This window comes from Peromyscus californicus, unplaced genomic scaffold (genome assembly GCF_007827085.1).
Source record: "Peromyscus californicus insignis strain IS unplaced genomic scaffold, ASM782708v3 Scaffold_3__1_contigs__length_106647218, whole genome shotgun sequence".
In the NCBI taxonomy this organism is placed as follows: Eukaryota; Metazoa; Chordata; class Mammalia; order Rodentia; family Cricetidae; genus Peromyscus; species Peromyscus californicus.
Genome location: NW_026294551.1, coordinates 57,200,281 through 57,214,489, shown reverse-complemented (window position 1 = coordinate 57,214,489; position 14,209 = coordinate 57,200,281). Strand labels below are relative to the sequence as shown.

At 41.6% G+C, this 14,209-nt stretch overlaps 1 protein-coding gene across 8 annotated transcripts in view; it reads right to left on the bottom strand.

The window, feature by feature from the left end:
• Nucleotides 1-968: 968 nt before the first annotated feature.
• Nucleotides 969-14,209, bottom strand: part of Map2k4 (mitogen-activated protein kinase kinase 4) — a 96,961-nt gene continuing 83,720 nt past the window's right edge. For all 8 annotated transcript variants that reach the window (XM_052756906.1, XM_052756908.1, XM_052756907.1 and 5 more), the window contains 4 exons: nucleotides 9,727-9,804; nucleotides 6,767-6,915; nucleotides 4,504-4,549; nucleotides 969-3,457 (listed from right to left, as the gene is read on the bottom strand). In XM_052756906.1, the coding sequence (XP_052612866.1) occupies nucleotides 3,344-3,457; nucleotides 4,504-4,549; nucleotides 6,767-6,915; nucleotides 9,727-9,804 (387 nt within the window). In that variant the 3' untranslated portion in view covers nucleotides 969-3,343. The remainder of the gene's footprint in view (nucleotides 3,458-4,503; nucleotides 4,550-6,766; nucleotides 6,916-9,726; nucleotides 9,805-14,209) is intronic.

Genomic DNA, 14,209 nt, shown 5'->3' with positions numbered 1-14,209 from the left:
ATCGGGCTTGGTGGTGAGTTCCTTAGTCTACTGAGCCATCTTGCCTGCCCCAGGTAGCGGCTTTAAATTAACATTTTTTTTATAATCTTGGGTTTGAGTCTCCCAGCTCTCTGTTCACTACTATTACCTGAGCTAGAACTTCTTCAAGCCCTTTTATTTCTCCTGTCCAGAAAGGGCGACTGTCCTACCACCTGATTTTGGTGGGCTGCACTCAGAATCAAGAGATGAACAAACATAATGTAGAGTTCTATGAAACCTGGAGTGCACTCTGTCCCTCCTGCCACCCTGAGGTCAAGTGGAATGTGAAACTCTGAGGTATTGTTTCCCTCAGCAGCTGACATTTAGATGAGGAGCAGACATGGGAGGACACAGGACACAGTGCTGAACTACTACTGTATGATCAAGTAGGCATTGACTCCTGTGGTAACATAACAGAAAAATTCAGCACCTAGAAATGCTTCCCGCCATTTCCAGGCTCCTGTGGCTTTTTGTTCACCTTCATTACCACACCCCCCACCCCATAAGCTCCCCAGGCACAACCCCTGTAACTCTTTTTAAACTACAAGTCCCCTTACCCTGCTCTCTTCTCGCAGTAGTGAGATTACAACTAACCTCTCACCTGGGAGTCTCAGCACCAGGAGCCTGGCTGGTAACACGGCTTGGGGTCGCACCTGTCAACTCTGATACCGAGAGAACTGCACCTGCTTCTTGCAGCTTTCTGCAGCAAGGTAGGTTCAGTAAGCAACCAAGCGCAAGCTTGAAAAGAATGCAGCACAGCTGCTGAAAGAAAAAACAAGCTGTGCCACATTGTTACCTCAAAGACAAGCATTGAAAGAGGAGGAAAAAGAAAAGAGCCAGAAACTTCTGGAAGGAGAAAATGTCCCTCCATATGAAATGCACAGATAATTTAATGTCTTTTTTTTTTTTAACTTTCTCAGGGTATGACTGCAGAAAATCAAATTACAAGGTCATTATCACATCCTAGATTTATTACAACTGACCTGCAGGCAAAAGGTAGACTATTCCATAAACATGTGGATTCCATGGCTATGTCTTAAATAGAGGAGGGATTCAAACAAGAATACAGGATAAAATATTCCAAAGCTCCAAGAAGCAGTTATGTTACTGAGCTACATTTTTACAGACAAATAAGGCAAAATCCCTGCACATCAGCTTTTTTGATATTTTTTATATACTTTCATATGGTACAAGAGAAAAATAACCAGAGCTCACAATGTACAGTTCTTACACTATTTTCACAGTTTGTGAACACTATACACCCTTTTGTTTTAATAAAGATACATTGTAATAAACTCCTTGCCCTTAAGTTTATAGTTTATAATAATCTATGATTAATACACTAAAATTGCCTTTTTTTTTTTTTTTTTGTGGTCACCCACACAGCAGAAAGTGAGATAGCTCCTGGACAGTCAGAATTGCTTTGATCTCCACTTGCATAATGGCAGAGTGAGGCTATACTAAGCCAGACAGGAAGCTGACAGCAGAGAAACAAATTCCTCTTGAGTCCTGGGAGCAATGGAGGACGATGGCTTGGTACAGCTTAAGGAAGACATCCAGTAATGTCTCCTAGTGAAACTTAAGAGAACCTAAGGGTTAGGGGGCCAGGGGTAGAAAATGGGGAAATGAGGCAAGTGGACCAAGAGATAAACCATTTTTAAATTCTGCAATGAATAGGGATGTAACTTTGAACAGCACCATTCTCCTTTATTGTTTTATAGTATTGATGAGTGCCACTCTGGCAGTACCTACCAGGGCTTGATTCTGTAAGGGCATCACCTGCATCTCAGGGCACCTTCCAGTACTGACTAACTGCTATGCAAAACCTGATGCTCAGTGTCTGGCTAAAGGGTAAGTGAGGATGAGCAGCACATGAGATGAAGCGGCTTCCTTTATGGTTTACTTTGGCGGGGGGGGGGGGGGGGGGGGGGGGGGGGGGGGATATGGGTAAAATTCCACATCCAAGGGAGTCAGTGAACTGGTAGAGGCCCCAACAGGCGACACGCCTATCTGAAAGGCTGCCATTTCAGATCTTCATTCTGCTCAAATGTGCCTCTCCAACACTGCCTCTTTCTTACCTACCATATCAACTGAGGCCGGCTGTCTCGGCTTTTCAAACGTTAGAGCACAGGAGCGATTCAGGGCTACAAGTCCTTGGTAAGTAGCATCCCTGGTTATGTTAGGGTTCCAAATGTAAAAAACCAGGGGAAATACTGGATTGAGCAAAAGTCAACCTGTGGTGACAACAGATTATGGGGAAGGGAAAGAATCAGAAACTGAAGACCTGGCCCATGCTGGCAAGAAGCAGAGAATTGTGATTTGGTGTTTTGCTGCCTTCAGGAATCTTCATCTAATCATCAAGGCACATTGCTACTAGCTACTTCTCCCTGTTAGTGAGTTATAATGGCTCAAGTACCAGGCTTGGGGCCAAGGGGAAATCTATAGCTGCTCCACACTGTTCTGGAGAAGATCCCAGAATCAAAAACAACTGTAAACTTTGCCCTCAGTACTGTTTCCTTCATTCAGTCCTGGCAGTAGGTGGCAGGCAGAGCATCAAGTTGGCAGCACCCTTCTATGACAAGTGGCAGTCTCCTGTACCTTCCCAGTGAAGAGCAGGGCTGGAAAAGGACAAAGAACACATTCTGTCCTGTCTCAGTATTTTAATGTTCACCTCTCTGAAAGCAACAAGGTTTTTGGTAAAGATAGATTCATTCTAATTTAACATGATTATTTTGAACAGGAAATTTGGCTGAGCACATCGATCCCCAACATCAACTGTGACTGTAAAGCAACAGAATATCAGATCAGGAAATCTATTGCACTTGGTGAAAAAAAAGGAAATCCCTCCTTTGTCTCCCAGCTCCAGAAGGCAATGTGTCTCACTGGCTGTGCAAGCTCTTCTCACTCAAGCCCAAGTCTCTATGTTCAGACAGTACATCCATCACTGTGTCCTTCCAGGCGTTGGAAGTCTGACGAAACACCATTCCAGTAGCTGCGTCTCCAGGTTTCGAGTCTAGAAATGAATTTAAGGTGTGATCTAATCACAGTCAACAACTTGATCGTACTGACTTCCACACGTCATGAATATGTTCATCACAAAAGAGCAGGATGAGGTCTCTGACCAGCACTAACACTGTGATCAGTCAGGAATTACAGGGATGCACATTCTAGGTGACAGAAGTATACAGACATGATGGAAACGAACACCAATCTTATTGCACATGGTGTCTGGGCGAGCAATAAAAACACTGTGATACAGGATGAAAACTCTTTACGTCTTGCTTCCTCTCAGCCCTTTTTTCTGAAGTCTGATGTAGCAGCGGTATCAGTCGACATACATGGGAGAGCTGGGAGTAGCTGGCATCTGATCCAGGATTTTACAAACATAGCATGCGACCTCGACAGTACGTTCTTCATACATCAAAATAAAGGGATGTTTCTGCAAGAAAATTGAACAGAGAAAAGCATCAAACATTTATATTAGAGCCCTAACTCAACCTTTCTCAGTTTCTATATAGCACAGAACTAAAAGCTCCTACCCACATACAGCTTCAGCATATCATAGGAGAGGCATTTATCACATGCACATTTCAGTGGATGTGGACACCCTAGATGTGACATACTAGGTTCCCATCTGGAGGTTCCACCCTGGCAGTGAGGTCTCAAAACTTCGCTGCATACAGACAGTATTCACTGAGGAAGAGAACGGAGTTGTTTGTCCCTTAGCATGCAACCACGTGAGAGCCAAGGACGACGGGCCTCTCAGTCTAGCTTCTCAGGATGCCAGAGCAGATCACAAGCCTCTACTTCCCCCATTGGCAGCTTACAAGGATCTTTCAAAGGGCTTTTCAGTTCCAAACCTTCTGATTTCTACTCAAAAAGAGGGCAAAAGAGATTTTCCCTGTGTTTTCCAGAGCCCAAAGCCTGGAATCTCCTTCATCAAGCCCTTTTTGTCCTCTGTCACCAGAAACAATTTTTCCTACAATTTCTCTGGTTATAGCACCTGAGTATCTTTATAGTCATTGCTGGGTTGACCACAAGTTTGGCTTGACAGTCTTGGAAAACCCTAAGTGTGATAAGCAATCTAACCTTGTCTTAAAACATTCCCACATCATTGGACCACAGACAATACTTTCTTCTCTGCTCAGAGGAAAGCCACACAAAGAGACTGCTTCTCATGAGATGAAGGAGAACTTCTCTGGCAGAGTGATGCACATTAGCAGAGGGAGAGTATGCACAATGAATGAAGTTCCCACTGACTTTCTTACATATACTAAAGACTATGCAATGAAATGCTTTAGGGGAATTTTCTGACATGTTAAGTGCAAATTCTTTTTATGAGAAATGAGCTAGTAAATTATAAGGAAAATTATAACCACCAAGTTTTCTCTGAGTAAAGTCTGTTGTCTGAAACACTCTACAAGGCCAAGCCTTTCTATGGAGACGTACGCTGCTTAGTGAACTAACTATGGGGTCCATACTCACCAGAAGCTCTTTATACTTTGGCCTTTTGGATTCGTCCTTTGTAAGGCTAAAATAACATGAAAGTAACAGTGTTAAGATGAAGTCACATTGATCCAATTATTTTGCTTTTTACAAATGAAAGGCAGAACCAGGTCAAGGTCATCTTTGGCTATATATAAAGTTCAAGGCTAGCCTGGGTTATATAAGGCTTTAAACAAAGCTCTTATGAGGGCAGATATCCTTCAACTGTAGATATAATTATTTAGACAGCAATTTTGACATACTAAGAAACAAAAAACACGGGACACATATTCACCACTGCTGCCTACTGTGGCACAGAGGAAAACAAGGAGAAAATGTAACATAAGCACTACACACACACATATATAAAAATAAAACCACAGAGGAGGTCTAGGAACCAAAACAAAGTAGAGCTGGGGAAATCACTCAATGGGGGAAAGCAGTGTCCTGAAAGCCTGCTGCCTTCAATTCAGATCTCTAGAAGCCAGGTAAAAAGTCAGATGCAGTAGCGTACATGTGCAATCCCTATACTCCTAAGAGATGGGAGACAGAGGCAGTCTGTGGACCAGCCAGCCTGGAATACACCACACAGTGGCAGAAACAGACCCATCTCACAAAGAAAGGTAGAAGGTGAGAATGAACTCCCAAAAGTTGTTCTCTGACCTCCACATGTGTGCTCTGGCATACAACACATACATAAAAATTTAAAAATAAAGACTCTGTGATACATGTTAGATTCTTTAAGCAAGTATTCATTAAAATGGAATATATAGAAAGGTCAAGTTTATGGAATTATACAACTGCATATAATATGTGCAGACTGGTAAAGAACAGACTGCTTTTCAGTGAGGAGAGGGAACCAGTCAATTGTCATCCACAAGCTTTCTTCTATCTAGTTCTTGAGGCACTCTTTTCCCTTTCTGAAAGATCACAAGAGGCAGAATTTGGTCAGAGAAGATGAAAGAGACTTGAAAACTCCAGTCACCAAATGTTTTCTCATTATTCAGAAAGAGGACAATGTTAGAGCCTGCACTAGAAGTCTTATAAAGCCCAGAGAGAGTACATACAGAGAGATGGCATTCCTATAAAAACAAAAGCATGCTCAAGAGTAAATAAGGCATCTTTAAATCATGCTGAATAAAATGAACAATTATCAAAACTGTCTAAATGCTAAACTAAAAATGCTATTTAAAACAGAATACAATACTACCAGCCGTATCCATATACATTTATTCTTTGCCTGTGGTCTGCACGCACATACGTATGCATGCTCACATGTGTGTGGGTGCATGTGCACACAATTGTGTGAGGAGGGCAGAGGTTGACATACTTTTTCCTTAATCATTATCTTCTTCATTTTTTTTTTTTTTTTTTTTTTTTTTTTTTTTTTGGTTTTTCGAGACAGGGTTTCTCTGTGTAGCTTTGCGCCTTTCCTGGAACTCGCTTTGGGGACCAGGCTGGCCTCGAACTATCTTCTTCATTTTTTGAGGAAGACCTCTCTCTGAATCCAGGGCTCCCTGACTCTTGTCTAGTTAGCCAGTTTGTCCTGTCTGCACGGAGAAGTGCTGGCAGGACAAGCAGGCCACCTTGCCTACCTGGCTTTCAGTGGCTTCTGGGATTAGAGAGAGCTCCAGTGGCAGTTCTATCTGCAAAGCAAGGGCTTCACCCACCGAGCCATCTCCCTCGCCCTACACACGTATGTTCTTAGGTGCCAATTACATAGAAAAGAACTGCTAGAGTGGACAACATGTCAGACATGGAGCTCATGCCTTCTTTGGAACAGGATTACAAAGAGCCAATGGATACATTTTAATCAATTAAGCTTTGGGCTTGACCTTACTACTCCTACCCATACCCAGCTATGCTCTAGGTTTTATCAGAGCAGAGATCCATGCCTTAAAGTCTGGTCTGGTGAGTTAATGAGTAGTAAAAGCATTCAGATGATCCTGGCACAACTTCATCATGATAAGATTACCAATCTCACCTAGACATTTAACCTGGTAACTTATACCAGGAACTGGTGATTTGGAGGCAGCTGTTTCTCCAGCACCCACAGCTGCTTTTCACCAACACCTGTAGTAGAATAAGAGGGTGATGCCTCTTCAGGCTGGCTGGAATTTCCACACAGCAGTGAGCCATAGGCCTAGCTAGGGGTAATGTAACAAAGGACCTCTTTCCCTATATAAAGTATCCATGTAACTGAGATTAAGTTGCCTGACGGGTCCACCACGTGGGTCTGAACACTGGTGAATAGAGTACTTACCACAAGTTGACAAAGTTGATGAAACTGGGGGAGAACTCCCTTTCTTCGGAATTACTTAGTTGTGGAGGGTCTCCTTTTACCACTTGTGTTAGCTGATCAAATACACTATTCCACTTTGGATAAGGAAATCGGCCTGTGGCCAACTCGTACTAAAGAGAACAAAAACAAAGACACTAGGCATGATTTACTACTCCCTACCGAAAGCGTGATGTCAATCCAAACATCCAGCGAAACTCTTTTAAGCCCTCCCTCAAACTCTGTCAAGTTAGGGAGGAACCCTTGAATCCTAAGGCTAAGTGGAGGACATAATGTAGAGAAGTGTGCCTTGACCAAACTCAAGGACTTGAAGTACAGTCGAATGCCAAACTCTGAATCTAGGGTCAATTATACCTCCATAACACAGGCCCAACCCCTTTGTATGAAAGGCTCTGAGAGGCTTAGTCTAGATTTCTACAGCAAACAATTTCATACTCTGTAGTCACCTGCACAGGAGTTCTCAGTTCAAACAGTGGCCAGATTCCTTTATAAAGTAAAAAGAACATTTAACAAATGAAGACCCAGTCTGAATTCAGAGGCAACAGTAAGCGAATCCTAGAGTTATTTCAACTGCAGCCAGACTTTATAATGAAGAAACCAAGTCAGGTTTGAAGACCCAATAAAGGGCACACACCAATGTCATCAAAGGCACAATACATATCTAAAGAGTACTATGGCCCTAAAACATTTAATAACAAATTTATGTGCTTTGATAAAAGACTGAGAGATGAGGCTGAGGCTCCAAACTTGTACAGAGAATGGTTCCTAAGAAGGAACATTCTTAGACAATCAGTTCCACTTTCTCTCAGAACAGCTGTCAGCTCACTGGTGTCTCCACTTAGACACCGGTACACAGAGAAGTGAGAAGCTGACACGCAGGCATCCATGGGGGAGGACAGGGTCACAGCTTTGGCTGAAGTTTCTTTTCAGTAAAGCTGAAAAATGCTTTGAAAGGCTAACCCTTACCCATGAGGAATAACCTCCCTATGCTCACACTGGAGGACAGGCTGGATAAGAAGTCTGTGTGTTCTATGGTGAAAGACTACTTACTTTAAGATTATCCTAGGAAAGTCAGCAATGAAAGATTCTAAGTACTGAAACACTGTTTCTTTCTTTCTTTTTTTTTTTTTTTTTTTTTTTTTTTTTTTTTGGTTTTTCAAGACAGGGTTTCTCTGTGTAGCTTTTTGCCTTTCCTGGAACTGGCTTTGGAGACCAGGCTGGCCTTGAACTCAGAGAGATCCGCCTGCCTCTGCCTCCCGAGTGCTGGGATTAAAGGCGTGCGCCACCACCGCCCGGCAACACTCTGTTTCTAAACAAAGCTTCGCTGAGGCAGCTTAATGGAACCTGTGTAAATGTTTCTCTACTACAACCTTTCACAGGTGTGGGGTGTCTGTCATTTAGTGACAAAACTCTCACCTACTATGCCTAAGGCCTTGGTACAATTGCCACTCCTCCTTCCCAACCAAACCAAACAAAAGCAACTTTTAGAGACATTTCTCTTTAGTAAGGAAGTGCATAACTGCTCTGGGTGTATGTACACAAGTGCACAAGGGTTTGTTTGCGCGCGCATGCGTGTGTGTGTGTGTGTGTGTGTGTGTGTGTGTGTGTGTGTGTGTGTGTGTGTGTGTGCAGGTACACATGAGTATGTCTATGTGTACACAGGTGCACATGGACATGTTTGTGTACATACATTCACACACAGGTGTGTGGAGGGTACAGGACAACTTTGAATATTGTTCCTCAGGCTTCACCCATCTTGGTTTTTAGAGACAGGGTCTCTCTGTGACCAAGAATTCACCAAGAAGGCTAGACTAGCTGGCCAGCAAACTTCAAGGATTCACCTGCCCCTGCCTTCTCAACTCCAGCATCACAAATGTAGCCATTATGCCTGGCTTTTTTGCTCAGGGAGGTACTAGGCAGGCATTTCTGAATTTAAAGTATGAATTACATGCAAAACATCCCCTAAGTAGGAGCAACAGGTCTGACTATAGTCTGTGACTGGTTTCATGACGAGAAAAAGAGGAGACAGCTGTGGACCTGCAGAAGCAAACTGCAGAGTCTCCCCTCTATAGGAGAGAATCCATTAGTCTGTCAACAGTTCTCACCAAAGTTAAAAAGGATATGTCACTCTGATTACAGGAAGAAATTTCAATTTTAAAAGATGAGACTGGTGAGCTACAAAAAGCCCATTACTTTAAATCTGAACTAAGGGGGTCTTGGCTCAAATTGAAGATGGGAGGAAAATGTAAGCAAAGGCATTTTACATTGTCTACCTCATAGAACCCATGTAGGACAGAAACTTCACAGATAATGTAGAAGCTACAGAAGCCATTCAAAACCAGAAACAACAACAACAATCCTAGCATGGTCTAGAACAACAGTAAACACAAGAAAATCAACTTTGGAGAAGAAGAAATGAGTACATAAAAAAGTACGGCTTAGACTATGTCCCCTCAAAGTCCTTATGTAGAAGCCAAGACCCAAGGTGACAGCCTCACGAGAGAGGGCTTGAGGAAGTGACTAGGTCACCAGAGAGCTTGGTGCCTCACAAACAGGATTAGTGAACTTACAAGACAGACCTTAGACAGCCATGTCCCTCACCCCTTTGCTATGTGAGAACAAGAAAGACATCAGCTCACTGTCTAAAGTATGTCAAACCCTTGATCTTGGACTTCCAAGTCTCCAGAACTGCAAGATACTTACTAAGATAGCCATCTTACAGTATTTTGCTAAAGCACTCCAACCTAAGGCAGATACATTTAAAATTAAACCAAAATTTCAATAGTGTCTCTAGGTAAAAATGAAGAGTTTCTGCTTGTTACAAATCATGAAGTTTCTCATCATCCCTTTTCAACATTTTTTTTTAACCTCTTAATCTCTTATTGTTACATTACTATGACAAAGCTGTGCCAGCAGAAACATACCAATGTGATCCCCAAACTCCAGACATCAGAGCGGACATCATATCCTTGTCGTGACGCACTTGGGTCTATTCTTTCAGGCTGGAATACAAAGAGAAGTCAAAGTCATTTATTATATGAATCCTAAAGGAGCAGGTGAATGGAAGCAGTAGCTGAGAAGGGAGACCAAAACCTCAGCATCTTCCTAGAAGAATTCATGTCCAAGGCCATTCTGGGAGTAACAGGAAAACATCACTGTGTTAGAAACAACCAGCAAAAGACTGCACTGAGCTCAATGGCTATGTCAGAAAGTTTGTGCTGGCTAGTCTTATGTCATCTTGACACAAGCTAAAGTTATCAGAGAGAAGGGAGCCTCAGTCAAAAAATGCCTCCATAAGATCTGGCATTTTCTTAATTAGTGATCAAGGGGGGAGGGCCCAGCCCATGGTGGGTGGTGCCATCCTTGGGCTGGTGGTTCTGGGTTCTATAAAGCAGGCTGAGCAAGCCATGGGGAACAAGCCAGTAAGCAGCACTCCTTATGGCCTCTGCATCAGCTCCTGCCTCCAGGTTCCTGTCCTGTTTGAGTTCCTGTCCTGACTTCCTTCAGCGATGAATATCGATGTGGAAGTGAATAAACCTTTTCCTCACCTACTTCCTTTTGGTCATAGTGTTTCATCACAGCACTAGTAACCCTAACTAACACAGGGACTATAAAACAGTCCTTCTGAATTTCTCCCCTAAATACTCAAGCACCGGCAAAGCTGAAGCAAATGAGGGTAAATGGGAAGGAGCAGGAGGAAGGCAATGGCAGCATTCTGATTCTCTCAGCCTTTGCTCAATGGGTAAGACAGATCACAAGGTACTTGAGATAAAAAAAAGCAAAGCAGGAACTGTCATCACTGTACTATCCCACCCTTTAATTCTTCTCAATAAGGTTAAATTTATTACTTGAATTACCTTTAAAGATACATGCCTATGAATCATTTTAGCCAAATTAAAGCACATCATATAATATATCATCTATGAACAGTAGAACAAACAAACAAAAATTTTAGTAACTTCTATGAAGGGAACATTTTTCTAAGTCCTTGAAATTAGGTGCCATTTTTACAGAGTGTGTCAATGGATGCAGAGGAACAGCAAGAGAGTATATCAGTGGCTTGGAGTTAACAATGGGTTGTTCCTAAAGGCTGACAGAAACTGCTACTAAAAAGAAACATCTCAAAAGTGTGATAGTTACTATACCACTAATTTGGAGACATATGCATTTTAATTTGAAAACAAGTACTGTGCTGCAACAATATTCATTGAAAGCTATTTACATTTTTGTTATAAATATCATTATTTTACTGAAAATGATACATACTACATAAAAACACTGACTATTCAATCACAGGAGAAAACACTGTCCCAGCATCACTAATCCACACTAGTACAGACCTAGTGTTCTGAGGCAAGACACATACCTTCTTATGTAGAACGGCAACAATGCATAGCACATGCTGAGATGATGAGATACTAGAAATCATGAGTACCTTCAAACCCTAACCCTATCTTTGAATATCACCAAATATTTAGAGAGGAACAAAAAACATCCTAAGTAACATGTGGATTAAAGGAGTCTCAAGAAGCAGTAAAAATCTATTTTGAACTACATAAAAACGAGATTCCAGCTTAGCACGCATTGCAGGATGTGGCTGAGTCTTACTCAGAAGGAAATCATCTCCTTAAAGCAAATAATGGAGAAGATGTCTCAGATCACAACCCAGCTGTACAGATTAAGGAACTAGAAAACCAAACATCAAACAAACACAACAGCAACAACAACCTCAAAAAGAAGAATCAGACCCAAGGAACTGAGCATCAGGAAGTAGCAAAGACAGTGAGTTAAATGAAATAGAAATTAAAAAAAAAAAAAAAAAAAGAAGTCAACAAAGCCACAGCACTTCTTGGGCAACAGCAAAATCACACAGTGAAGGCCAGAGCTAAGCAGACCAAGAGAACGAGAAAGCCTTGACATTTCTAAGTAAGACTGAAAGCTAGGAAGTCTTATTCACCTGAAAGAAACAAACAGATATGATAGGAGATGGGAGAGGTGCCATATAAGCCTTCATGTGGAACTGAGGGGCTAGTGACAGCTGCTGGCTACTAGGGGGAGAGGACAGGTCTTTCGGGGGTGTGGCCCTGACAGGCCAGCCACACTCCGGTGGATGGATGGCTGCACATCGAGGAGGATACCGTCAGCACAAATTGGACTTGGTGAGCCATTTAAGGAAAAAGGATCTGAAGTTCAGGGGGGTGAGAGAGTGGGTCCAAGAGGAACTGGGGGAAGACAGAGGGATGAATATGATCCAAAGCACTATGAAGTTCTAAAAGAAATAACAAAAATATATTTTTAAAAGGAAAATGAAAACCTATCAAGACAATAAAGAAATACAAATAACCTTAGAAGTATATTTTTTAATGACTTTGTCATTAAAAACCTTCCCACAAGCTGGGTGTCATGCTCACACCTATAATCCTAATACTGGGGAGGCCAAGGCAGGAGAGTTACCGTTAAGTTCAAGGTAAGCTTGGGCTGTACAGCAGGTACCAGGATAGTCTGGACTACAGTGAAAGACCCTGTCTTAAAAGAAAAATGGAAAAACAATGAACAAAAAACCCACCTTCCCAGAAACAGGCTCACATTAAGATGGGTTCACTGAGCCCTTTCAAATCTGCAAGGAAGAAATACCAGCCATCCTATGCAAATTTTATTTCAAAAGACAAAAAGAAGGAAGGAAGGCAGGGAAAGAAAGAAAGAAAGAAAGAAAGGAAGAAAGAAAGAAAGAAAGAAGGAAGGAAGGAAGGAAGGAAGGAAGGAAGGAAGGAAGGAAGGAAGGAAGGAAGAAAGAAAGAAAGAAAGAAAGAAAGAAAGAAAGAAAGAAAGAAAGAAAGAAAGAAAGAAAGAAAGAAAGAAAGAAAGAAAGAAAGAAAGAAAGAAATGGTTTCAAACTCATTCCAAGAGGCCACTAAAACAAGAGGCCACTAAAAGCTCTTAGGAAAACTTGACACAGACAGTGCAAGACAATGTCTCCCTACACAAAGGTACAGAACTCACGAGCAACATGAGTAAATCCAACCCAACCACAGAAGAGCTAATGCATTAGAACCAGTGTGTTCTGTCTCAGGAATGCATATGAGTCTTATACACGTAACATGAATGGAATACATATTCATATAATGGGGAAAATCTGTATGACCAATAACTTTAGCTTCTGACAAAACTCAAATGAAACCCAGTAATAATAGCAACAATAGCAACAAGTCTTAGCATATTAAGATTAGATAAAAGTGCTCATTTCATCAAAGAAATTCAAAGCAACCTAGAGTTAATTCTGGAGACAACACTTTCTAATGGAAATGTCCACCCCTGCTATTTCAGCACTGGGTTCCAGCTAGGGCAACAAAATCAAGGTAGAGGTGGTACTCTTATTCAGAGACATTTAAATTTCTACAACTCTCTCTACACAGGAAATCCCTATTAAAACTACCAGAGGATACTAAATTAGCAAGGTCACCAAGATACAGTGCCAACATAAGCCAACTATTGGTATTTCCACATAACAACGGTGAAATGTTAAAAAAATGTTCATTCCATTCTCAGTAATAGTATCCAAACCCATGAATTTGTTTTGTCTGTTTGGTTGTTTTTTTTGAGACAAGGTGTTACCATGCAGCTGTAGCTAACCTAGAACTTACTATGTAGACCAGGCTGGCCTCAAATTCACAGAGATTTGCCTGACTCTGCCTCTGCCTCCTGAGCACTGGGATTAAAGGTATGTGCCACTACTGGCCAAACCCATGAACTCTTTAGGAGTTTAAATGATTTCATACTAAACTCTATGAATACCACTGAGAACAAAAATATTTAAATGAATAGGGAGAGTGAACTCTTAAAGAAGATATAACAGATACACTATTCACCAAATAGTAGGGCCATGCAATTTATGAAGTAAACACTGACAGAACAGAGAGAAAAGCTTTGATAATAACATATTTCAAAGAGTACTTCTTTAAAGTGCATCCTTTCTTTCACCAATGATCTAGCACCATTTTATATACTGTATGGAAAGGTGTCTATTACACAAGAAGACACACAAGAGGAAAAGACATAAAAAGGAAGCTGAGGTGACTTTTATTCATGTATTTTGTATCTCTGTGTATGTACATATCTGTGTGCATAAGCCTTTTGCATGTGGGTGCTCACAGAGACCAAGGTATCCAATCCCATGGGGCTGAAGTTGTAAGCCACCCAACATGAGAGCTGAGAATTAAATTTAAATTTAAATGAAACTTGGGTCCTCTGGAAGAGCAACAGATGCTCTTAACCCATGAACCATCTCTCCAGGCCCTGAAGTAACTTTCTAGAAGTCACTGTGTTGGAGGGTAATAGAAAGATGAGGTATCTTCTGGAATTTAGATCATCAGGTGTGTTTAAGAGAAGAAAAAAAAGAAATTAAAGAAA